Below are 26,530 nucleotides of genomic sequence, written 5' to 3' on the forward strand. Positions count from 1 at the left end.
TCATAGACTGGGAAGAGCTGGGTATGCATGGAAAGAGACAGATGCCTTTATCTGCACTTACATTCAGCGGCAACCCCTGACGTGGGACCGGCCAGATTCTTGGTTTTAGATTGAAATCAGTTTCGTCGATGTCGGTTGGATGTGCGCACGTGGACGAGCAGACACGCACGGACGTGAACACACACGCGCGCGCGCAAGGACACGCACGCACGCACATACACACGCACGTACATTCGTTTACGCATGGATACACATACACACACACACACACAAGCACATGCACGCACATACAGATGCATGCCCACCCGCGCGCGCGCGCGCACACACACGCATGTTTGAGTATATTATCTGATTTTGCTTTTAGGCCTCCGAAGACTGGTCCCTCCTTCACCCATCTTCCCACTCCCACTTGCTCTCCTTCTGTCTGTCTGCCTGTCTGTCTCTCGTATATATTGCCTCAGATCTATCTTCCATCATCGGTCCAAATACTCATTAATCAATCAAAAATTAGTATGGGTTTTTGAGGAAAAAAGCATAGACAAAAAGGAAGGGCTACATTGGGATGGTCAATCTCGACATTGTAATTATATTATGTGTTCGTATTGATGTGGTGGGTTTTGATGTTCAGGCATGAATAATTATTTCATGATCTATAAGTTCTTTTGTATGTGTTTGTATTGATATGATGTGTGTCGATGTTACGTGCGTAAACATTTATTATATGATTTATATGTACTTTGTTTTCTTTGTACTGTCCAAACCTTGGAGACGAACGACTGTTCCATTTTATCTGTTTTGCACCATTTTGTTCTGATTCGTAAAGTTCTACTATGTCACTAGAGCTTTACAGCTAATGACATTAAATATTTTCAGTGTTCTCTCTCTCTCTCTCTCCCCCCCCCTTCTCTCTTTCCCTCCCTCACCCTCCGTCTCTCTCCTTTTCACTCACTCTCTCTCTCTCGAGCTTGTCCAGGAGACCCTTGTGTCGTGACTTAAACTGTGAAATTCTGTGGTTTCAACGATAACGCATTAAAGAACAAGAGGATAACATCACATTGACACGCTCGGTAAGAGCTGACGTGTTGGGGGATGTGGGGAGGGGGTGTGGTGTGCAAAGTGTTATATATACATAATTATATATTGCATGCCTCGGTTTTTATATATTGACGCTCCAACATACTCTGTACCATATGCATTGCGATACCATTAGTTTAAAAGGGGAAACTTGAACGGTGTTGAAAAGGTTTATAATGCACCTGGGCACACACAACAATACTAAAATTCCAATTTAGCAGTCAGAAGAAAACGTTGATATATAATTATGTAAACGCCCACACACAATTTCAACCTTTAAAAGACCGGATATAATAATACGTATATTTCAATTTGTTTTCAAACTACAAACGTCAGTTCCTATTTGCACATGTACTCGCTTTTGTCTTCGTTCTGAACGGTATGCAGTGGTCTGAGATTTTATTAACTTTTCTTCCCTCTATTATTCGAAAACAGCAAATTCCTTAAACTGTAGATTTTGTTTCTTCGAATATTTGAAAGCAGGTTACTGTTTTTCACGACTGTTAACTTGATTAGAGTGGAAGTTTTCGGTTAACTGAAAAAGTTTTGTCCTGTCAGTCCCTAATGGTGTCGATAGATACATGGTGTAAGTCGAAAAGGCTTACGAATCTATATGCACATACGTAAATTTGCAGTCATGTACCTTCAGTGTTTAATATCATCATCATCATCATCATCATTGCTGCATCAGTCTGGTCGAAACCATATAAATCACATGTTCCACGGGACATATTTGTTGACCTAAGATATGAAATTATACTTATTGTAGATCACGGGATTATAATTGTACTGGGACTTTTTGTAATGTCCTGTTATAGCGTCCTATGTGATTATTGCACATACAACATTTTTCGCGTGTTTTGCAGTGGAGGCATATCAATAAATAGGCACACACACACACACACACACACACACACACACACGCACGCACGCACAAGCGCGCGCGGTCCATATACAAGATCATCTTGAATTCGACAGTTGATCAGTTATCATTTTTTCTAACCTTCGTGGCTTTTAGCTACACCTTAAATTACAGTTCCATCACTTGCTGATGAGACCAGATTGTTTTCATTGTTATCTCTGGGATTTTTTAAAGCACATTTAATGCATGACAGAGAGCGTTGAGAAAATTCACTGGCATATGGTTTCAGACAAAACACTAAAGTCAAAGAAGAGATGACATAATACAGTCAAATTCAAGCTCTTCGAGTACACACACACACACACACACACACACACTGTTAACAGCTAGGAATAACTAGGGTTTTAATGTAAACCTTGCAGATTGCAGTCAGTTGAATTTAACTGTAACAGCTTAATACAACACGAGTTTTGTATCTTTAGACCCCCCGAAAACGGAGTATGGCTGCCTACATGGCGAGGTAAAAACAGCCATGCACGTAAAAGCCCACTCGTGTACATATGAGTGAACATGGGAGTTGCAGCTTACGAACGAAGAAGAAGTATCTTTAGAGAAATTGCCCATCGAGTTTACTCTCTTCTTTATGCTCAATCCTTTTATCTTTCCTCTCTCTCAGCCGTGCACGCATAAACACAACACGCATTGATCGTGTAAGGGGGCCGGGGGGTGGACGGGGGATGGGGGCGGACTTCATTTTTAAATGTGAAGGTATATACACAAGGCTCGCACTTAAAGTTAACTGTTCATAGTTTTACATATTTCAGAATAAATAGACATATATAATGAATGCATATTATGTTGCTGGGTTTTTTCTTTGTTAATCGCTCAATGTCTGACCGACGAGTTTCTTACCACCGTGACTGACAGTCCGCGTTGACTTTCATTTTTCTCTTTTCCACACTCGTCAGTGGGTTGATTTTATAAGATTCACTCGGTGCACAAACTGAAAATGAACTTAAGGTCATTTCCATGAAGTTTGTAAGAGGCAATAAGATAAACTGAAGAACTTGAATTGAACGCTTCAGTGGTTTAAATGTTGTGGAGTCACACACACACGCACGCACACACACAAACACTGCACCCGCACACACGCGTGTGTTCAAGCAAAAACACACACTTTACTGTGACATGCTGATGTTTCTTCATATTAAACCTGAAAAATAAATCCTGATCCTATCCGATACACACAAACTCCAGTCTTGCCCATATTATATACAACTGAACTAACGTAGCTTGGGGGGGAAAAAATGGAAAAAAAATCAGTCCTTACCCGAGCCCGATACACCCTAAAATTTAGTTGCCTGATTGAATGTTGCGGCGTAAACGTAACATCCCCCTCTGACACATGCAGTGTGTAGCGAGACAGACCTTCACGCAGACATGTCATGACAGCGTAAACACACACAGCGAGTCTGGCGTGTGCATGCGCGCCAAGTGTAGACAGTAAAGTGTGTGGGGAGTTTATAACACAGAGAAACGGAGTGACGTTTCTCCTGTGCAGTTGGTTACCGAAGGAAGACAGGTTGACCCGACCTACTGTGTGCACCACGACTTGCAGTGTGCAGCCATGTCAGTGGAGGAGGAACTGGGTGTTGCTGTATGGGTCGAAAGTATGGCCTCTCCGCCTTCCCGCCTCTCCTGCTCAGACAGTTGTCGACGTTCGATGTGCATGGAGAAGTTGGCCCAGGCGCACGGCTGTGCCAGTCTCTTGCACTCGCCTGTGTAGTGGGGTTGAGCGGCGAGTCGCAGCCGTTACGTAATGTGGCCCCGTTAGAATGGCGGCTTGCAACAGCAGACATGCTTCATGGTGTCAGCGAAAGGCCAGTAGGACATGAATCTAGGTCAGTATTTACTTTTTTGCTGTCACTGTCCTGTCACCTGGTAGTTTTTGGCCCGTTCATTAGCCCAATAACGTTGGATGTAATCAGATAAACCGAGGGACGAAACAGTTTTAATTGAAGGGTGTATTTTTAGCCAGTCTGGCCGCTGCGCGAGGGAGTGATCTAGAAAGTGGTGGTAAGGAAGGCCTGGTAGGCCATATGCGCAGTGCAGTGGCAATGCAGTGCAGTGCAGTGCAGTTTTTGTCAGTTTGTGTTATCAGACTTGCAATGGCGGCCCGACTGGGAAAGGCCTGTGTGTTTACCGATTTGAATGTGGGCGAGTATCGCGTGAATTTACAACTCCAGCGACCAGAAATACGTTTTCCAAAAAGTTTTGTACATGTACCTCATTGTGATCATGAAGAACTGTTTTCCATATCAGGATTATCAGGGCCTGGACCCTTTGTTGGCAAATGTGTTTTTAACTAAAGTGATGAGTGCGCGTGCACACCTGTGTGTAGTCTGTGTGTCAGACTGGATTTTGAATGTCAGTTGTACCAAATACAAGAATTTAGTTAGAATTATTAATTTTGAGAAAGAGTACAGCATCAATGATAATACTGTCACAGTCAGAAAGACTGGTAAAAACTAGTGTGAAACAAAGACTGGTAAAAACATGTGTGAAACAAAGACTGGTAAAGAGATGTGTGATACAAACAGAAAATGTTATAATGTTGACAGTTTAACATTCTTTAAGTTTAAGAGAAAAATTTAGATGGAAAATAGGTTTTTATGTAAACTGAATAAACTGTCTGCACTATTTGAGTGTGCTTTACCCTTTAGTGCGCAAGCGCGTAGACATCACGCCACAGGAAATGCCCTTAGATATGTCAGAGTACACCAAGTGGTTGAACCCATTTCTGTTGTCAAATGTGCATGTCGATACAGCATAAGACACAAGCATATGGTCCACTGATGTAAGAGTGGGGGTGGTGAAAAACTGGCGGGATGGGGATAGCAAGTAAAAGAAGCTCGATGGAATGCATAGCAAGCACAAGCAAAAGCCCCCACGCAAATTCACCCACCTTTTTTTTTCTTCTCTTCCATCAGCAACATATTTCACAGTTCATTCTTTTCCCCTACCCCCACCCTACCTCCCCAAGTGTACCCCATGATCATTTTCGTCTGCTTAGGTTCTTTGTCCTACTTAAGTTTCCTAAAGTGCAGATGGAAGATGGGAAGTTTTAAGTGCAGCTATTGTTGAAGCAAACCTAAGTAGGAGAAAAGAGTTAAACAGTAAGTGGCAGCAGTAGTTGGTCTTGACAGGGTTTTTTTTTGTTTTTTTCTGTTTTTTTGTTTTTTGTTTTGCATGAGATGGGTTGTAGTTGCAAGGCTGTCATGGATGTCAGGACAGAGTGGGAGGGTTGGTATGCTCAGGTTTAAACATTGTTATATGTCCTTACTCCTTCTGCTGTGGCTTCAAGGTATCATTTAAATGGGGGAAACATGGAGAGAAAAATGCTAATTGCTTTTATGATACAGGCTGATTTTTTTAGTTCATGACATTTTCTTTTGCCGAGGCTGAAAATCACACCGTTGACAAGTTTCATATGCAGCGAAAACAGTTGTTTCAATATCTATTCTAAGACCGGTTACCACCGTATTCGTCGCTAAGGCGTGTTACTAAAATAAGCTTGTCTGTTCTGTGTTCGGATGGTTCAGGCACACGCTGTCAGATGATCGATTTTTTCCTGTACATACTAGGGCATTCGTGCCATTTTATGTTCACATATGCAGGAACAATTAATCATGAGTGTGATTAGATGAATATAAAAAGTACAACCACACAATACATGAATACTGGGACAAATAAAATTATATATGTACCTGTTGCTACCTGTGATACAGATGTTTGTAAGTTTACTTTTGGACCAGTGAATTTTGAAACCAAAAGTTATGTCATAAATGAAACAGTGAGTCATGATTGTATTGTCAGTGCAATCAATAGTCTAGTTCTGCTTCTGTTGGTATTGATTTTGAAATATTATGGTGCTAAAAAATAAAATGCCTGCAATATGTCATTGAATACAGTTATTGTTATAACGATGCGGTTTTTTTCCTTCTTTTTTTTTTTTCAATAACTGAAAGATCAGTAACCGTTACGTTAACATTCTTATCAGCATACATTTAATTAAGAGACAGTGGTTAAGATTGTAATAAACCTTCTCTGTCAGTACCCATCATATTTTTTTTGTATGTCATAGGGATGAGTTTGATCATTCCTGTCCATGGGTTAAATCTAGTGCAAGGAAAAGTGTTCCCCAATTCCTCAATCTTTTGTTGTTTTTTTTGTTTTTTTTGGGAGGGGGAGGGGGGGGGAGTGATTGAACTGCTGGAGTGAAGTAGAATCTTCCTCTGCTTCCGTGATATGAAATGACCAATCACATACTGTCAGACATTGTACTGGTCTTTGTCTTGGGAGTCCAGCTGAGTTGGAGGACCTTGTAGAGAAGAGTTTTTTTTGGCTGAGACACCCAGTGACAAAATTCAAATTCTGTGTTGTATTCAAACATCCAGTGATATTGTTCAAACTGTGTGTCATCCCTAGACATTTAGTTACACAATTCAGAGTTATTGTAACTTTGTGTTGTCTTAAGACACCCAGTACCATTGCTCAAACTTCCATGTCGTAGACACCCAGTGACATTACTCACTTTTTGTGTCATCCCCAGACATCCAGTGGCATAATTCAAATTTTGTATTGTCCCAAGACACCCAGTGCCATTACTCAAACTTTGCGTCATCCCCAGACATCCAGTGACATCATTCAAACTTTGTGCTGTCACAAGACACCCAGTGCCATTGCTCAAACTTTGTGTCACCCTACAACATTTATGGACATTATTCAAACTGTGTGTCATCCCTACACAGCCAGTGACACAAATTAAAACCTTGTGTCATCACTAAACATTTATTGAAAGTATTAGAACTTTGTGTTGTCCCAAGACACTCATTGACATTATAGATTCAAACTTTGTGTCATTACTAGACATCCAGTGACACTATTCACGAGACATGACGTTATTCAAACTTTGTGTCATCCCTCTTTCATTGTACATCAATTACAGTTTAGCACTTACCATGCAAACCTTTCTGTCACCTTGGTCTTCCATTGAATGATTAAATCAAAATGTTTTGCTTTCACTTTACTTTTCTCTTTCTGAAATCCTGTCCTTTGATTTCAGCGGATGTTAAAAAACACTAAAGCTCCCAATTTAGAGTTGATAGTTTGTTGATTAATTTTGTTGTTCTATCAGTTTCGGTCTTTGTTTTTTTTCCAGCCAGCTTTGCCAGAGGATACAATTTCTTTATTTTTTTGTGTTGATTGTAAAGTAAAAAACAACAACAAACAAACCATGTCATGCATTTCTTTGAATTTGCCTTTGTTTCCAAATGTAGCTCAAACCAGAAGAAATATTTCCAGAGATGATACATGTGTGCTGAAAAGGATCCACACCATTCATTTGTTCATCAGCTATTGTAAAAGTTGTTCACAGAATATGAGTGGAAGAAAGGAAAGTTTTCTTTACAAAACATAATAAATAGTCCATATGCCTAGATATTAATGATACACTTCCATGTTTTGCAGTCAAACAACAGTTGTTACATTGTTGTTGCGTATATGTATATATGGTTGATTCTGAACACAAACTGTTAACACAATTGCATACACACACAGTACATACGCATGCATCCACAGACACACACACACACACACACACACACACACACACATATATGTATATGTATGTGTGTGGGTGTGTGGGTATGAAATTTAGTTTCAGCTGTCAACAGCTGTTGTGCAGAGCACTCATCTTGAAAATTAAATGTTTGCCTTCCTGTCCATTGAGTGGCATCTGAAGACTGAGTTGAAATCTGACTCATCTGGTACTGAAGTGGTGGCAAAAACTATCAGCATTGTGATTAAAAAAAAAAAAAAACAAAACAAAAAAAAAACCTTCAGTGAGCAGTAGTCAGTGTCTGGCAGCAGTTTAGGGTATGACATCAACATTTACCCTTTCATATCTGCCCTCGCATCTGTCACACAAGACAAGGGATGGAGAAAGAGACAGACAAATCTGGAACATGGAGGATGTGGTTTTGATGAGGCCTGCTCACCTACATTACATGTAATAATAATAATGATAATAATTCATAACTTTTCTATGGCGCGATATCCAGTACTAATGCTGCTCAAAGCGCCTTACATCATCAAGCCAGATATAAACATAACATAAAACATTATAACAGCTCAATCCAATGCGTTCACAGAATGAATTAAAAAAAAAGAAAAAAAAAGCATGATCCACCAAACAGTAAAAATATCAAGTAAATAATGCTTAGATTAAAAAGAAATACATTCCTTAACTCACTCAATATGGCCAGTCCTCTCTTCTCCTCTACACAGACCCCTCGGATGTCCAGTGGGTGTCTGAATGACCCACCCTTTAGCTTCCGTCGTCAGAATTGTGGTATTCTTTGTAACATTCACCTCTTCAGTATAAGAGCCTTCCGCTTGCAATATTTTGATGGTGGCAATTGGAGTGAAACACTGTTAACGTCGTCTCTTTCGCTGTTCGTATGGAGAGAGTTAAAAACACACATTTTTTAGACACACACATACATGCGCGCACACACACACACACACGCACATATGTGCACGCGCGTGCCCAGACGCATTAAATACATCAACTGCACTAAAACAGGATTACGTGAGTATAAATATCTCTAGCATAAAACTCCATGTGGCGAACAGACTTTGGACTGTCCATTTAGTACAGAAATGTTTGCGGAAAAGGTGTGTTTTCAGATCTGACTTGAAGGTCTGGAGATCAGGAGCATTTCTGAGGGATGATGGCAAAGAATTCCAAATTTGGGGTACTTGAGCCATAAAAGAATTTTTCCCTGCACATTTTAAATTAGTTCTTGGGAGTTTAAGTAACAGTTCAGAATGGGATCTTAGCGTTCTGCATGGTTCATGCGTTTCCAGCACAGAGGAGAGATACGGGGGAAGAGATTCATCAAAATGTTGGAAGGCAAGTTTCGCAAATTTATAGTGAATGCGGGACTCTATAGGAAGCCAGTGTAACTGATGCAAAAGAGGTGTGACATGATCAGATTTCTTTTTTGCTAGGACAAGTCGTGCAGCATTGTTCTGTACTTTCTGTAGTCTAGTAAGAGAGGAAGATGGTAAACCTGCTAAGGTAGAATTGCAGTAATCTAGTCTGGACAGGACAAAAGAGGAAACTAACTGAGCCATGTTTTTCTCCGTTAAGTATGGTCTGACTGAGGCTAGTCTGCGAAGATGAAAATTGCATGAGCGACACAGGGATGAAATGTGGTCAGCCATGGTCAAGGTCTGATCAGTATGTACACATAGGTATTTAGCTGATGTTTGAAATGTAACTGTAGAAGTGCAGAGAGTGACTGGGCCCTTTTTTATTTCATTGAGACGAGCTCAGTCTCCTACAGCTAAGAGCTTGGTTTTCTCTTTGTTAAGTTTTAGCTTGTTTCTGTCCATCCGCACCTTTACATCAGCCACATATGCTTCCATCTCATTAATGACTGTTTTGAAGTCAGATGGTGGAGCGGCTTTTTGTAACTCAGTTTCATCAGCATACTTATGGTAATCAAATGAATGCCTTTTGATGATGTCAGACAAAGGTTGAGTATATAAAGTGAATGAAATAGGTCCCAGAAACGATCCCTGAGGGACACCAAATACAAGAGGAATAACCTTAGAAGTGGTGTGATTTACTTTAACGCAGAGCTGACGGTTTGAAAGATATGATGAAAACCATTTTAAAGCAGTAGATCGAATGCCAAAGGTAGTGCTCAAACGGTTGATGAGAATTTGGTAGTCAGTTGTATCAAATGCTGCTGACAGATCTAGGAATGCCACTAAAATGTAGGCAGAATGAAAGACCAAACTTACATTACATGTAGGTAGAATGAAAGACCAAACTTACATTACAAAGACCATACTTACATGTGGGTAGAATGAAAGACCAAACTTACATTACATGTAGGTAGGATGAAAGACCAAACTTACATTACAAAGACCATACTTACATTGCATGTAGGTAGGATGAAAGACCAAACTTACATTACATGTAGGTAGAATGAAAGACCAAACTTACATGTGGGTAGGATGAAAGACAAAACTTACATTACATGTGGTTAGAATGAAAGACCAAACTTAGATTTCATATGGGTAGAATGAAAGACCAAACTTGTGGGTAGGATGAAAGACCAAACTTACATTACATGTAGGTAGAATGAAAGACCAAACTTACATTTCATGTGGGTAGAATGAAAGACCAAACTTACATTACATATAGGTAGAATGAAAGACCAAACTTACATTACATGTAGGTAGAATGAAAGACCAAATTTACATTACATGTAGGTAGAATGAAAGACCAAACTTACATTTCATATGGGTAGAATGAAAGACCAAACTTACATTACATATAGGTACACTGAAGACCTTGACAAGATTCACCCCAAGTGCGGAAGTGGAGGGGTATCAAAATTGAGGTCACCATGAGAGCAGGGCATAAAAGGCAACATAATTTGGGTCTATTTAAAAATTTTTTTATATATTGATGATAAAGAAGGAAGATATGGATGATGATGACGATGTTGCTAAAGAGGTCAGTGTGTGTTTGGGGCTATGGAGTTGATGTAATGTCCATCCATATTTCATGAATATTTTACTGATTTAGATCTGATCTGTAGTCCTCTTGGTGAAGAAAATCCCAAGAGTGATGCTGTGATACAGATGTGTAAACCCTTTCTATAAAAAAAATTTTGAAAATGAATCTTCCTACTTTAAAAAAAAAAAAAAAAAAAAAAAAAAATCACCCTGTCTTCTCCACTTCCCCCACTCACACACCCTACATACTACCCGATTACATGTTCATCAAGTTGAAAATAAACCCATATTTTTATGCATAAATGAAAATCTTCCGTGTTCCCTAATAAATGAAAATGATCTGTGATAATCAATAAAAGGAGAAAGGAAAACTGAAGATATTAGAAAAAATGCATGTCACACCCACCTAACAGAAATTACAAAGAAAAGGGGGGAGATTAGAAAAACAATATTGATGAATTAAAATGGTTAAATATCATGATTCATGTCAGACCCATTTGATTACACAGATCACCACAATGCAGGACTGTCAGGACATACAAAGCAGGACTGTCAGGACATACAATGCAGGACTGTCAGGACATTCAATGCAGGACTGTCAGGACACACAATGCAGGACTGTCAGGACATACAATGCAGGACTGTCAGGACATACAATGCAGGACTGTCAGGACATACAATGCAGGACTGTCGGGACATACAATGCAGGACTGTCAGGACACACATTGCAGGACTGTCGGGACATACAATGCAGGACTGTCAGGACATACAATGCAGGACTGTCAGGACACACAATGCAGGACTGTCAGGACACACAATGCAGGACTGTCATCAGAACATACAATGCAGGACTGTCAGGACACACAATGCAGGACTGTCAGGACATACAATGCAGGACTGTCAGGACATACAATGCAGGACTGTCAGGACATACAATGCAGGACTGTCAGGACACACAATGCAGGACTGTCATCAGGACACACAATGCAGAACTGTCGGGACATACAATGCAGGACTGTCGGACATACAATGCAGGACTGTCAAGACATTCAATGCAGGACTTTCAGGACATACAATGCAGGACTGTCAAGACATTCAATGCAGGACTGTCAGGACATACAATGCAGGACTGTCAGGACATACATCAGGACATACAATGCAGGACTGTCAAGACATTCAATGCAGGACTGTCAGGACATACAATGCAGGACTGTCAGGACATACATCAGGACATACAATGCAGGACTGTCAAGACATTCAATGTAGGACTGTCAGGACATACAATGTAGGACTGTCAGGACATACAATGCAGGACTGTCAGGACATACAATGTAGGACTGTCAGGACATACAATGCAGGACTGTCATGACATACATCAGGGCACTGCAGTGAGAGTTCAGAGTGTTTCACACACTCAGAGCCACGTGCAGGCCTTGTGCCATGCTTCCCTGGAAGGGCTGCCTTGCCTTTTGTTTGGAGGGCATTCAGCAGGCCACAGTGGGTGAATCAGTCACTGGAGTTCACACGATGGGCAGCACCACAGCTGCTGCACCATGTGATGCATGACAGGGAGGGAAGAACTGACCTGCTGGGTCATAGAGTAGGGAACAGTTCCTGATGTAATTCCCTTCTTCACCACCTGTTGGTCACTGCTCTTTGTTGCTGTTTTTTGTTCTTGTTGTCTGTTTTGCGATAGAGCTTTGTGTGTTGGGGGAGGGGGTAAGACAGGGTTGAGGGGTTCTGGAATGGAGTTTGTGTTCACTCCAGCCAGAATATGGATTTTTGAAATTTGTTTTTGAGTTAGGTATTGTACTGGGGGTTTTTTTAGCAGTGGAAGAACTCTGCTCATCATCTCCTCAGTCTCCATTTCTGTCTGCCTGAATCCTCTATCTCTTCTTAGTCTTAGTCTCTGTCTGTTTGATTGAAGTATTTGTTCTGTTTTGTGTTCCGATTCATCAGTTTCACTTGCACAGAAAAAGAGAGACATACACAGTTGCATGTGCGAATGCACACACACGCACGCGCACGCACGCACGCACGCACGCGCACACACGCACACACACACACACACACACACACAAGCCTACATAAATGATTTAACCCATAATGAGCAGACATTAAAGTTACTGAAAAGAAGAATAGATGCATGTGCACACACACACAGACAAGATCACTTCACGCATTGTCCTCAGGATTTCAGCTGGCTGTTATTGATGTTTTCCACTGAACTTAGTAGTGGGGATGAGGGCTCAGAAACTTGAGACTTTATTCAGCCTTTGTCATAATATCCTGCAAAATGCTCCAGTAGGTGTGGGAGATAAACAGCTGTTTCTCATCACTTACAGTGAACTGTTAAGAGGGGAACTCTCACACATCCAATCAGGATAATTTCTGCTCTCTGTTACATGCCAGGTTACATTATGATAATAATGCAAGTTGACGCACGCATCTCCCAGGCAGGGAGCTTGTGGAGCTCCAATAAAAGGTCAGATCAAATTATGGTGCTTAAAGTTAGAGCCTTGCCGACCACGAAGGCCATCCCAAGGTTATCATCATTTTTGCATCTATTTTAAGGTTTAAGTCAAGGATGAAAAAGTACATTACAAACTAATCATTGCTTCAGTCTCTTCACTCTAAAAATCGTCCAGAGTGTAAACATTCAAATCTGATTAAAAATGTTCACTTCTTTCAAGAAGTCCAGTAGCCAAGGTATACATAGATATCTGTGCACACAGACATGCAATCAAACACATGTACATGCACACACATCACCAGCAGAATTTCAAGAAGCACATTAGTCAGTGAGATAGTAGATATTTTGAGAAAAATTTTAAACTGAACTGGAGAATCCACAGTCCAGTATGATGACATAGTGGTAGTGATGCAACTGTACTGTAACTGTTGCATTGCTTCCGGCACGTGTGTGTTGTATTAAATGAAGTTCAGCAGTCTTTGAAATATCTTTATGTTGTATAACTTTGGATGGTAGTGAAAGTCACAGTGGTCAATGATTTCCGGCACATGGTGAGATTTCTCACTGATTGACTGAAACAGTGACAAAATTAGTCAGAAAGCGAACATTTTCCAGCTTTGAATAAGGCCAGTTTAGATCTGAATCTGGAGGACTTCATAATGCATGGAAAATGCCAAGTCAGTGAAACAGTTTTTAAAAAATAAAGAAAAAGCTGTAACTTCTGTACAAGGCTATAGGTGGTGGGCATGGGAAAGTGAGAGAGGAAAGGGCGAATAAGAATATTGCACGTTTCCCAGGATAGACATCAGTCCTTTCAGCATTTCCTCTTACAGTCGGCTGCACCCAAGGTTATAGCTGTACAGAAGAAGTTTCTTGATCATTTAAGAAGCATGTAGTAGCAATGGTGGACCAACAAACGACATGGGGGGTGGGTGTGGGAGATACAGCAACAACAAAATGAGCAGGAAATAAAGCCGCTTCTTCTTCTTTAACTCTGTGAAGAGTCATTGAGGCGCTGCACAGGGGAAGTGTTCACCACATTCCTCCAGTTCTTTTGGTTGTGTGTCAAAGCCTGGATCTCAGCACATGTTATTCTTGTCCATTCAGCAATGTTTTTGAAAATAAAGCAGCGATGGTGATGTTTGTGTGTGCAGGGAACAGTCTGACAGCAAGGGCAGCATCAGTGGGGGCGGGGACAGCAACCCAGGGCAGGGTCGCCTGGCGTCCAGCACCTCTCCAGGTCTGTCAGGGGCCAGCCCAGGGGGCAGCGGCCCAGGCCCTGGGGGGGACCGTGTTGGGGGGGTGCCGGCGGGCATGCCCGGCCACTCCCTCATGAGCGGCGGAGGAGGGGGCGGGGGAGTGCACTTGCAGGCCCCAACCTCCACCACCCCCGAAGGGATTGGCAGCAGCCTGCACCCCAGCTTCCTGTCGCTGGAGCACCACCACCCCTCCCCGGGACTGGGAGCTGGGGAGATCCACATCAAGCAAGAGGTGTCTGCTGGTAAGGCCATTTTGATCATCCAGTCAGCTGTGGGGAGCATTGGGACATTCTGTAATAATGATAATAGTTTTTATCTGGATCTTGCGTAGAGACATGTTAAAGTGATTTGTTGAAAGAATGAATCTGATCATGAAGGTGGATCAGCTCTTTCACAGATCATCAGTTGTCATCCTACAGTTGTTAATTATATTTTTAACAACAATTCTGATTGATCCAACATCTGCATTTAACTGTGTTGTAGAATTTGATTGGTCCAGCAAGTACATTTGACTGTGTTGCGTAAAACAAAAAAAAAAAAAATGTGTTGTGTATTCTTCTGTATTTGTGGGCTGCAACTCCCACGTTTACTCACATATGTACAAGTGGGCTTTTACGTGTATGGCAATTTTTACCTAGCCATGTAGATAGCTATACTTTGTCTTCAGGGATGTGCATGGAGGGTATGTTCTTGTTTCCATAACCCACCAAATTTTAACATGGATTACAGGATCTTTAACGTATGTATTTAATCTTTCGCATGCACATACAAATGAAGCAGGTTCAGGCACTAGCAGTTCTGGATATCTGTTGACCTGGGAGATCAGAAAATCTCCACTCTTTTCCTGCCTTGTAGGCTGAAACTGGGGATCGAACTCAGGAAACTCTGGGGAGAATTAACGATCTAACCATTCGGCTACTGCATATGTCCTCTTTGTCACTCTTTTTCTCTGTCTCTCCCCATCTCTCTTGCTCATTCTTTCTTGCGTACCAGATATCTTTAGAATGTAACTGTGTGTGTGTGTGTGTGTGTGATACAGGCAGCAGCACGCCAGCCAAACTGTGTCAAGTGTGCAATGACAACGCCTCGGGTTTCCACTATGGGGTGTGGTCCTGTGAAGGGTGCAAGGCCTTCTTCAAGCGATCTATACAAGGTTTGAGAAGTAAACACATGAGTTCTCTATCATATTCCTTTTTTTCGTACTTTTTTTGTTGTTTTTTTTTGTTTAATTTGTTAACATTATTGTGTTACTTAGTTTCAAGAATGTGCCGTACATTGTTATTTGTCTTTAGTTTTAAAAGTAAAAAGTGATTGAATTGTTTGGTAACATGGAACGTGTTTGATTTGTTTGGTAATGTTAGACAAGTAAATATCTCACCATTCAAATTTGTTTTTATTCGTCTGTTACCTAATTCTATTCATCTCATAGGATGTTCATGTTGAAAGATGGTGAAAAAAGATTCTTCAATTCCAAATACGCTTTATGCTAAATGCTGGGCAGAGGGTGTTTTTTTGTTTTGTTTCCTTCATTCTTTGTGAGTGTGTGTTGTGTTTGTTTTTTTTTACATTCTTTCTTGTGTATTCTTTCATCATTAAGCATCATATTTGCCCCTACAAGTGAACTGAACAATTAAGACAAATAGAAATGTTATAGAAACAAATGAATCTATTTCTTCTTTTTAAACATTTTTGAAGTGTTTGTAATATGCAGTTAACATGATTGAACAAAGAAATCCTGGTTTAAATGAAAGCAGTTTTATGTTGCTGAATGAGTGTTAGTTTCTGTTTCAGGCCCTGTGGACTACATGTGTCCAGCCACCAACAACTGCACCATAGATAAACATCGACGGAAAAGCTGCCAGGCGTGTCGACTACGCAAATGTTATGAAGTGGGCATGAACAAAGGTACAGTTCACACATGATCTGTGCCAGTGAAAAATCGTTCAACTGAAAGGTCACAAGCATCAGTGGAACATCTGCCCTTTTACATTTTTAGACATCAGAACAGTTATTATAGCACCTGGCAGTGAAATAAGACTTTTTGTGTGAAATGTCCATAGTATGCTGGGTCCTTTTCTGTGTCTATGCGTATCACACATTTGAAAAGGGAGAAAAAAAATGAAAGACCCCAGTAAAATAATGAAAATATGAAAATAGTTTATGTAAAACCGTCCTACGAAACCTGGGTAACATGTTGAACATAGTTCATGAATAATCTCAACTCTGCTGTGATTTCTGCTTGACTGTGTGTTTCGGAAAGATTGTACAACCCTGAGGCACAATGCTGCAAAATGCAACAACTTTGAAGTAGAGATCTGTACAGCGTGCTGTATGTTTGAAGGATTGAATGTCATGCATAGTGTTGAAGTTTAGTGATGAGGTCTGGATCAGCAGTGGTATGAATTCAACATTTAGTTTTTAAAAAAAGCTTATTAACATTTCCATTTTTACTGTTGGATGTGCTTGTTGTGTAAGGTAGGACTTCCTAGGCTGCACAAGTGTCTTTTATTGGGTGGTGGTTATTCCTTCACCACTAATTTTATACCAGTTTTGGGGAGTAAGCTTGAACTCATTTCACAGAGCAGAGGGTTGAAGTTATATATATTTCTGCATATGTTCAAATCCCCCAACTTGTTTTCATATTGTATGTTTGACAAAGGAAAGAAAGAAATCAGGCATTTTTATTATTAAGAGAGAAAAAAGAGCAAGTTCTAAAGCTTTACTAGCTGACAGTAGGTTCCTGTGAAATATTTATGCACACAGTTCTACCTTAACTCTGCAAAGAGTAATTAAGATGCTGCACAGAACTGTTTATGCAGTGACTTGGGCATGTCAAATCTGACAGCGTCCATCCTTCCCTATGTCCGATTTTTCTTGTTGGGTTTACTCTCCACATGCTTTTTAGGTAGATCTGGTTTACAAGTGGAGAACCTCTGACCTAACTGACACACAGTAAGAGCCTCTAGATTCCAGTCTTGATGGTGGAACATTGATGGGTAAACCTGCCTATCCTGAACCACTTCTCCTTGTGCACATAAATTCTAATTCATCTTCACCAAACTATCATCGCACAGCAAAAATAGAGAGAAAGTAAGGTCTGCAAATTTCTACGAAGTATTACCAGTTGCTTATTTTTATTAAAATAAAAACAGCAGCAGTTGCTTTCGTTATGTGTTAGCTTAGCACTAGAATAGTAATAACGAGGATGATAATAGTAATGTGAATTCAAATTACATCTATTCTCTTCATAGGGTTCTCGGCATTTTACAAAAATGGGTAAACACACACACACACACACACAGAGGTGAAATACACAATGATGTCATTGGAGTGATGTGGTGGTGTTCTACATTAATTTAACTCATTCAACTCTGCGCCGCTGATCGCCGTTCTCCGCCTGAGCCCGCCGCGGGCGAATAAACCCGTTTACTTAAACCAGTTTGTCAGCTCATTATTATGCATGAAACTGCTTGTTAAGGGAAGTAACTCCAACTTAACTTCCTTCCTCACTGGCATGTGAAGTTTTGCTCCAAAAATTGAACATTTAGTGTGTTTTTTATCCAGTTTTCTACATTGATATCGTAAAACGTCAAAGGTTTACTGCGCAGTTTAGAGCTTAATGAAATTATGATGGACTCTTGCTGCGAATTCAATCCAGATAATGACGATTTGTCTTGTAATTCTTTCGATAATTCATGGAAAAATGAAGGAGATGAAATTAGCAAACAGTGTAGACAAAGTGACTGACATTTCAGTGAAGAAGACAGCCCACAACCGTCAACATTGACAGAAGCTGACATTTTGCTATTTCTGTGTTTGATTTAAAGTTACAAGTATACTATTACATCCTTTGTCTTGAGACTTCAACAATTTGTGTCACAATTACATTTCAATCATAATATGAAGTTCGGTAACTATTTGTTGAGTGGTTGCTATAAATTTTTGCCTGAAGTGAAGCACCCCTTCCCATTGATGCAGCCAGGCCAAAACATGGCTGCACAGGCAGACAACCTTAAAGGGCTGAAAAGGTTCAAGAAGAAGGTTTTCAGGGAAGACTTGAATGAAGTGTAAGAAGAGTTTGTGATTTGCAGAGGGAGTTCAGTTAGTTCCACTTCCAGACAATTGGTCCATGAAAATAGAAAGAACACTGACCAGAGTGTTTTGTTCTGACAGCAGTGATGCGAAGCAGACAAGTATCCTAAGAAAAACGGAGCTGACAGTATCGGATGTATATGTGGATGATATCTGTAAGATATCTTGGTTAGCTATCAGTGGTTGCTTCTTTATATATATGAAAAAAAGAAAAATATCTGTTCAGGTAATTTAGTCAGCAGATTTTTCTGGTTTTTATTTTTCAATAAAGCTTGTTTCTGTTGAATGATGGGTCCACAGGTAGTCAACGCAAGGAGCGTAAAACAAGCAGCTGCGGCACTGGACCGAAGGGCAAGAGGTGTCGCGCTGACTCCACGGACACACTGGTCAACTCTACAAATGGTGCTTCAGCGTCCAAGGTCTGTCTTCTGGTGTCATCACTATAACAGTATCAGTTTAACTGTTAACAGAGAAAAGAGAAAATGGATGCTGTTGCACACACACACACAAAAAGAGAAAGAAAATGAACTGTAACACAGTATTTTTTATGAAGACAATCCCAAAATGAAGGAAAATTATTATCAGAATTGAATGTTGTTGGTTTATGTTGTTTCATAACATAGTTAATATTTTCTAATTCAAACTTATTATAATCTAAGCCTTTGAACTGCTTTATGGGGATGAATTGAACAGTTACTGAAGTTCAAGCAGGTATATGAAGCAACACAAGTGGAGGGATTAAGGTGGGGGTTACAGAATCAAGAGAGGAGGAATAATGTACCACAGAAAAGCTGGTAACGCTGTTCAGGAGTGTATGGGAAAGATAACAGCTATGGGAAAGGAGGGTTAATAAGCCACGAACAAGATTGTAACATTGCTCAGGAGTATATGGGGAAAGATAAGAACAAGAGGAGAGGGGGGTTAACAAGCTGATGTAAAAGAACCTTTGGCAACAAGAGGGTTGTCTTACGAAATGTTGTTGTAAAATGCAGTGAGTTTGCACGCCTGTGACTAAAGCCTGACTGCCTGACACAGGAAAAGAATGATGAGCGCTTGAAGGCAGCTACCGTTCAGCTGTACCCAGGAAAGCAGACTGTTGTGCAATTATAAAGCACTAAAGAGTTTGGTCTGTGACCAAAGATAGGCACTATATAAATATCAGAATTAATTGATAGGCAGTCGTGTCCAACTGTGACTATCAGAACAGCAGTGGAGGCATCTGCTGTCCGGACTGTTTGGGCTAGAATATTTATTATAGTGGAGAGTGTCTTGCCCAGGTTACACCCCAACTCACTTGGTTTTAACTCACTCAGTACGGCCAGTCCTCTCTTCTCTACACAGACCCCTCGGATGTCCAGTGGGTGTCTCTATGACCCGACCTTTAACTTCCGTCGTCAGAATTGTGGTATTCTTTGTCAACATTCACCTCTTCAGTGTAAGAGCCTTCCGCTTGTAATATTTTGATGGTTGTAATTGGGGTGAAACGCTGTTAACGTCGTCTTTCGCCGTTCGTATGGAGAGAGTTAAGAGTCAGTCTTGGGATGGTCCACAAAGGCCAGCTTGCCCCCAAAGCTGCAGCACTAAGAGCCAGTGCAAGCTTGCCTCCTAGTTTGAGAGTCCTTTTTTTTCTTTTTTCTTTTTTTTTTTTACCGAACACTAAGCTGTAAATGAATACCTATTGCAGTGGTTAAACCATTGATCATGCAGCTCTCACTTTGCTGTTGACCCAACTGTAAGCTTACGTCAGTCTCTGATATATGCCCAGTATTGAGCAGTATGACCAAAGATGGGCACTTGAGTAATGATAATAATAGTGAGTGTGTGTTGGACAGAGCATGAAGAGGGCTCTTCAGTAATGATGATAGTGTGTGTGTGTTGGACAGAGTATGAAGAGGGCTCTTCAGTAATGATGATAGTGTGTGTGTGTTGGACAGAGTATCAAGAGGGCACTTCAGTAATGATGATAGTGTGTGTGTGTTGGACAGAGCATGAAGAGGGCACTTCAGTAATGATGATAGTGTTGGACAGAGCATGAAGAGGGCACTTCAGTAATGATGATAGTGTGTGTTGGACAGAGCATGAAGAAGGCACTTCAGTAATGATGGTAGTGTGTGTGTGTTGGACAGAGCATGAAGAGGGCACTTCAGTAATGATGATAGTGTGTGTTGGACAGAGCATGAAGAGGGCACTTCAGTAATGATGATAGTGTGTGTGTGTTGGACAGAGCATGAAGAGGGCACTTCAGTAATGATGATAGTGTGTGTGTGTTGGACAGAGCATGAAGAGGGCACTTCAGTAATGATGATAGTGTGTGTGTGTTGGACAGAGCATGAAGAGGGCACTTCAGTAATGATGATAGTGTGTGTTGGACAGAGCATGAAGAGGGCTCTTCAGTAATGATGATAGTGTGTGTGTGTGTTGGACAGAGCATGAAGAGGGCTCTTCAGTAATGATGATAGTGTGTGTTGGACAGAGTATGAAGAGGGCACTTCAGTAATGATGATAATGTGTGTGTGTGTTGGACAGAGCATGAAGAGGGCACTTCAGTAATGATGATAATGTGTGTGTGTTGGACAGAGCATGAAGGGGGCACTTCAGTAATGATGATAGTGTGTGTTGGACAGAGCATGAAGGGGGCACTTCAGTAATGATGATAGTGTGTGTGTGTGTTGGACAGAGCATGAAGAGGGCACTTCAGTAATGATGATAGTGTGTGTGTGTTGGACAGAGCATGAAGGGGGCACTTCAGTAATGATGATAGTGTGTGTTGGACAGAGTATGAAGAGGGCACTTCAGTAATGATGATAGTGTGTGTGTGTGTTGGACAGAGCATGAAGAGGGCACTTCAGTAATGATGATAATGTGTGTGTGTTGGACAGAGCATGAAGGGGGCACTTCAGTAATGATGATAGTGTGTGTTGGACAGAGCATGAAGGGGGCACTTCAGTAATGATGATAGTGTGTGTGTGTTGGACAGAGCATGAAGAGGGCTCTTCAGTAATGATGATAGTGTGTGTTGGACAGAGTATGAAGAGGGCACTTCAGTAATGATGATAGTGTGTGTGTGTTGGACAGAGCATGAAGAGGGCACTTCATTAATGATGATAGTGTGTGTTGGACAGAGCATGAAGAGGGCACTTCAGTAATGATGATAGTGTGTGTGTGTTGGACAGAGCATGAAGAGGGCACTTCAGTAATGATGATAGTGTGTGTTGGACAGAGCATGAAGAGGGCACTTCAGTAATGATGATAGTGTGTGTTGGACAGAGCATGAAGAGGGCACTTCATTAATGATGGTAGTGTGTGTGTGTTGGACAGAGCATGAAGAGGGCTCTTCAGTAATGATGGTAGTGTGTGTGTGTTGGACAGAGCATGAAGAGGTTGCGAAGTGAGTCCATTCTGGAGGCCCTGCAGAAGGCAGACATGCCAGTGTTGGAGAGTTACCACGACCACGAGCAGCCACTCAGTAGGGTCCACCTGCTCAACACGCTCATCAAGCTGGCCGACCGTGAGCTGGTCTACCTTATCAACTGGGCCAAACATGTGCCAGGTTTGTTGTGTTTGGGCTGGCTGCTGCGGCTTCTTGTTCACATTTCCCTGATCCCCACACTAGACCCCCTGCTGTTTTTCTTGCTTCAATACCTAATTAATTTCTCTTCTTTTTTTATGTTCTCTCAACTTTTACATTTGTTTTCAAGCACTTTGAGAAAAAATAGAAAATAAACCGAAACCAAGGACATTCTCTAAATGCAGCTGCTAACAATGGAAGATCTCTCTCTCTCTCTCTCTCTCATTCACTAATCCATAGATCAGAGTACAACAAAGGAATAACAGTGCACACGATTATGACAGGGAATGCACCACCAACATTGATGAACAAATTTTCTGTAAATTTGTCAAGAAACCCCCTGGGAAGAAGTCCATATCCCAATCCCAAGAATTGATCTGTTCACATCCAGTCTTGTTTACTCAGGCGCCACCCTGTGGAGCTCGCTCACAGAAACAATATAAATATCATTATTGCCCAACCACCTTCTAAAAACATAACCTTTCCCACCTCATGCAATAATGCGTTATGCACTGCTCATTTTATTGATACTGTTTCACTTGTGTACGGTTGACTGAGTACCCCCTCACCCTCCACCCCCCACACTCCCCTTCTGTCAGTCGCCTGTACACGTGCCTCTCTCTCATGTGTTTATCATATTATTCTCATTTTACTCAGTGTTATGTATAGAATTATGCTCCCTTTTGGTAAGGATCATTATCTTCCATTATTGCTGTTTGTATCACTTTTAATATTAGTGTATTCATATTTGCATTAGCATAGTATTGATAGCATACATGATATAATTATACCTGTGAGTGTGGTGTTTTTTTTGTTGTTTTTTTTGTGATTCTTTTTTTTTTCTATTTATCTTATTACTTATTATTATTGTGAAAAAGCACATCAGTGCTTATCTGTTGTGCTTGAAAATAAAGAATTCTGTATTGTCTTGCCTTGTCTCTCGCACTGTCTACTTTCTCCCTTCTGTTTGTATTTTTTGATGTTGTTGCTTTTATAAAAAATGTTTTTAATTGGAAGCACTTTCTGTGTTGGGGTTCTGACAATAATCCCTGAACTGTTGGTGCAGGCTACACGGACCTGTCTCTGAGTGACCAGGTGCACCTGATAGAGTGCTGTTGGATGGAGCTGTTGCTGCTCAACTGTGCCTTCCGCTCCATGGAGCACGAAGGCAAACGCCTTGTCTTTGCTCCAGACTTCCTTTTAGACAGGTCAGTTCTTCAAGGTCCCCTCTCTGTCTTTCTCTCTGTCTGTCTGTCTGTCTGTCTGTCTCTCTTTTCACAGCAAAATTCATTGTGTGGATTTCATGTTTCTCTCCCAGCGAAAAAGAGGGTCACCATAGTGTCGTGCCACCCACTTATCTGCAAATGTATTTTAGCATTGATGTGGATTTTTTTTTGTAGAATTTCGCCAGGGACACCCGCGGACACCCCCTTTCTCTATCTCTGTCATCATCACTCTCTTTGAATTTTTATTTACATCTCTTCCCACTTTCTCTCTCTCTCTCTCACTCTCTCTCTCTCTCTCTCTCTCTCCCCTGCCAACAACTCAAAGGTGTTTATGGTAGATAACCTTTATACATATGAAAACACACTTGTAGATTGGAATGAAAGCGGGAGTTGCAACTCACAATCCCAGGGAAAAAAAAGAAGACATTTTAGGGCTGTTACGGAGAGGAGATTACCCATTATTATTCATGTTGAATTGGAAGAGGAGGAGTCTTGTTGTGAGAAATGTGGTAATGGTTCGGTTCTGCCAGTGCAGTCATTTCTGTTTTTTTTTGGGGGGGGGAGGGGGGGGAAGAAAAAAGAATACTGGTGTAGTTAGTATGACACAATGTGGTTTTGGTGAATTTGCTTACATTGTTGTAAACAGACACCTGTGGACGGTGATGGAGATGACGGAAATCCTGGAGCAAGTGTCAGCGGTGTCTGAGCAGATGGTTCAATTTGTGGTGACGAAAGAGGAGCTGCTCTTGTTGCAAGCCACTGTCCTCGTGAACGCCGGTATGGTCGTCGTCTGTACTGATATGTGTGGTGCTTTTTTGGTGCTTTTGTTCCTTTCTTGTCTTTTCTGATCATCGCGTGTGCATTTATGTAAGTTTGTGCCTGCCTATGTGTGCATATGTGTTAGGGTAGCTGTTACATACACATGTATTGTTAAAATGTATGTACGCAGTGTGTGTGTGTGTGTGTGTGTGTGTAGTCATATTTTGGTGTGTGTATGTAACATAGACGTAATGTTTTATGTTAACAAAGCGTTTTTGTAAAGCACCTAGAACAGATTTCTGGATAGTGTGCTATATAAGTATCCATTATTATTATTATTATTATTATTATTATTATTTCTTTTCCTGAACGATCTTTTCTGCCGTTTGGTTTGTTTCATCGTATCGTGTATTTCCCTGTGTTGTTCTGCTTCTCCCTGTTTTGCATTTTCTGTTTCTGCTTGTCCTTCCTTGACAAGAACTCAGTCAGAACAAGACATCCACAAAAAAACAACAACAAAAAACAAAACAATTTATGCACTAAACTTGAATATAGAACAGCTTGATTCAGCTTCCTTTTTTCATGAATCCAAGGCTGCCCATATGACAAGATGTCAGCGCAGCCATGTATGCTTCGCTGCCTCAGTGAGAAGATAACTGGGAAATTTTTCTAGATTTCATTGGTAGCTAGAAACCCCATCCATGTCAATTGAGCAATTTGATTGGGTTACTGGCTGAGTTTTGACTCGCTCATCGCACGCTCAACGACACCTGGCTTGAAGCTGTGTGATTGTATTGCACCATAAACGACCAAACTGCTTTCTTCAGCTGATGTTCAGGAAGAATTGAAGTGTCAACTTGAAGAAGACGACAGTGATAAACTTTTTTTCAGATGATTAGAAAAAAAAAAAGGGAGCAATGAAGAGACTGGCAAGATGAACAGTGAGTGACACCGTGTGTCTAAAGCAGATGACAACATGACTAACAGTGACGCAACTGAAATAGCAGCAGTACACAGTGAGAGCAACTTTTTTGGCACTGAGCCAACACAGGGTGGGGGGGGGGGGGGACTGAGGGCCAGGTCAGAGAGGGGGAAGAGGAGGGGGGGTGGAGTCAGAGGAAGCGTGGCCTTACTGTGTTTGAGGGGATCAGTTTAGGGTCAGCAAACAACACTCAGCCTGTTGTTGTCAACTTTACTGCTGAGAGTGGACTGAAAAAAGATCTATACAACACAGTCTGCACTGATTTTTTTTCTCTCTTTTTTTGTTTTTTTTGTTTTTTGATAGATGATAATCTAAATCAAACATTTTTTGATGAAACCAGTTTGTTTGCACTGCAGACACCCCAAAAGGTACAGGCAAATCCAGGCAGGCAGAAAGAAGTACTCCCGACTGTCATCTTGGACAGATACAAATGTGTTTGAAATGAAACAGTTGTTGGGTCTGACTGTACTGATGGGCGTGACGATTTTTTTAAGAAAACTGTTTTGACTGGACAGTCACACCTATGTAATTATCAGTTGGAGTAATCACAATAAATCAAGTATATGTCTGTTTTTATTGTGGTTGTTCTAGTATAATTTGTGTGTACAGTTATCCATTTGTCCAGAAAATATCATATTACTGTGCATATGACCAAATACATTTGTGACGAACAAGTTGACGAACAAGTTGAAAATCTAACAGAAAACAAAACCCTGATTTTGAAACCATTTTATGTCATTGGAAAAATACAAAATTAAAAAACATCGTATCTTTTGTATTATTTATTCATTTGCCTTTCAGAACATATATAGTATATACTTTTATGGATCTGTTTCCAGGACAAAGCTCACAGAATTTTATGAAAATATATACCCACTTTTTGTGAAAAAGCCAGGCAAATAGATTTCACGAAAATCTTATTTGGCAGCAGAAGGGTTGAATACACCAAATTTGGTGATGATTGGGCTCCATTCAGGAGTAGGGGAGTTTTTGTTTTTACAGCTAGTGGTTTTCTTTCAGTTCCTTGGCATCAGGCTGGCTGGCAGGTAAGTCTGCAACAGGGCCAGTCACAACAGTGTTAAAGTCTGGAAAAATTCTGCAAGTGCATACATGCAGGAGAGAGCATTGACTTGCCACATGCTTGCTACCCCCTTGCATTTGATGCTACTCTAATTGAACTTCACCCTAGAAATTCAGACACCAGGTAAACTGACTGCAGATTTATCAGCAGTCTAGATTGCAGATGTTGAGAGGAGTGCTCATGTTTGTAGGTATTGTAGTGCTCTTTTGTTACAACAGATTTCTCTGTGTGAAACTCTCCCCTGCGTGTCGCTACAGTAAAGTGTGCCACGTTCTTTTTTTCTTTTTTCTTTTATACCACCCGTCTTCTGGCAGAGACCAAACTCCAAGTGCTTTACAAATATGGAGTCTAACAATGTGATGGACATATTTGATCCACCACCCCGCCACATTAGTGAGAGTTTAATCAGTACAGCAGGAACAGTGTAGCCTTAGTAAAAGAGTTGTAAGCAGAATGTGATGCAGTGGAGAGCACACGAGGAAGAACATTTATTTGCCACATGAGTTTGAAAAAAAAAAAAGAAAAGAAAAGAAAAAAAAGCAAATGCCAGGCAAAT

General features: G+C 40.9%; 1 protein-coding gene across 4 annotated transcripts in view; it reads left to right on the forward strand.

Annotated features, from left to right (window-relative positions):
- Positions 1-26,530, forward strand: part of LOC143280842 (uncharacterized) — a 266,693-nt gene that overhangs the window by 226,337 nt on the left and 13,826 nt on the right. For 3 of the 4 annotated variants that reach the window (XM_076585557.1, XM_076585559.1, XM_076585558.1), the window contains exons 3-9: positions 14,162-14,508; positions 15,306-15,428; positions 16,058-16,171; positions 18,659-18,777; positions 21,728-21,908; positions 22,993-23,134; positions 23,799-23,929. In XM_076585557.1, the coding sequence (XP_076441672.1) occupies positions 14,162-14,508; positions 15,306-15,428; positions 16,058-16,171; positions 18,659-18,777; positions 21,728-21,908; positions 22,993-23,134; positions 23,799-23,929 (1,157 nt within the window). The remainder of the gene's footprint in view (positions 1-14,161; positions 14,509-15,305; positions 15,429-16,057; positions 16,172-18,658; positions 18,778-21,727; positions 21,909-22,992; positions 23,135-23,798; positions 23,930-26,530) is intronic. The other variant, XM_076585560.1, reaches the window with a different exon arrangement.

The sequence above is a fragment of the Babylonia areolata genome, chromosome 4, assembly GCF_041734735.1.
Source record: "Babylonia areolata isolate BAREFJ2019XMU chromosome 4, ASM4173473v1, whole genome shotgun sequence".
Taxonomy (NCBI): Eukaryota; Metazoa; Mollusca; class Gastropoda; order Neogastropoda; family Buccinidae; genus Babylonia; species Babylonia areolata.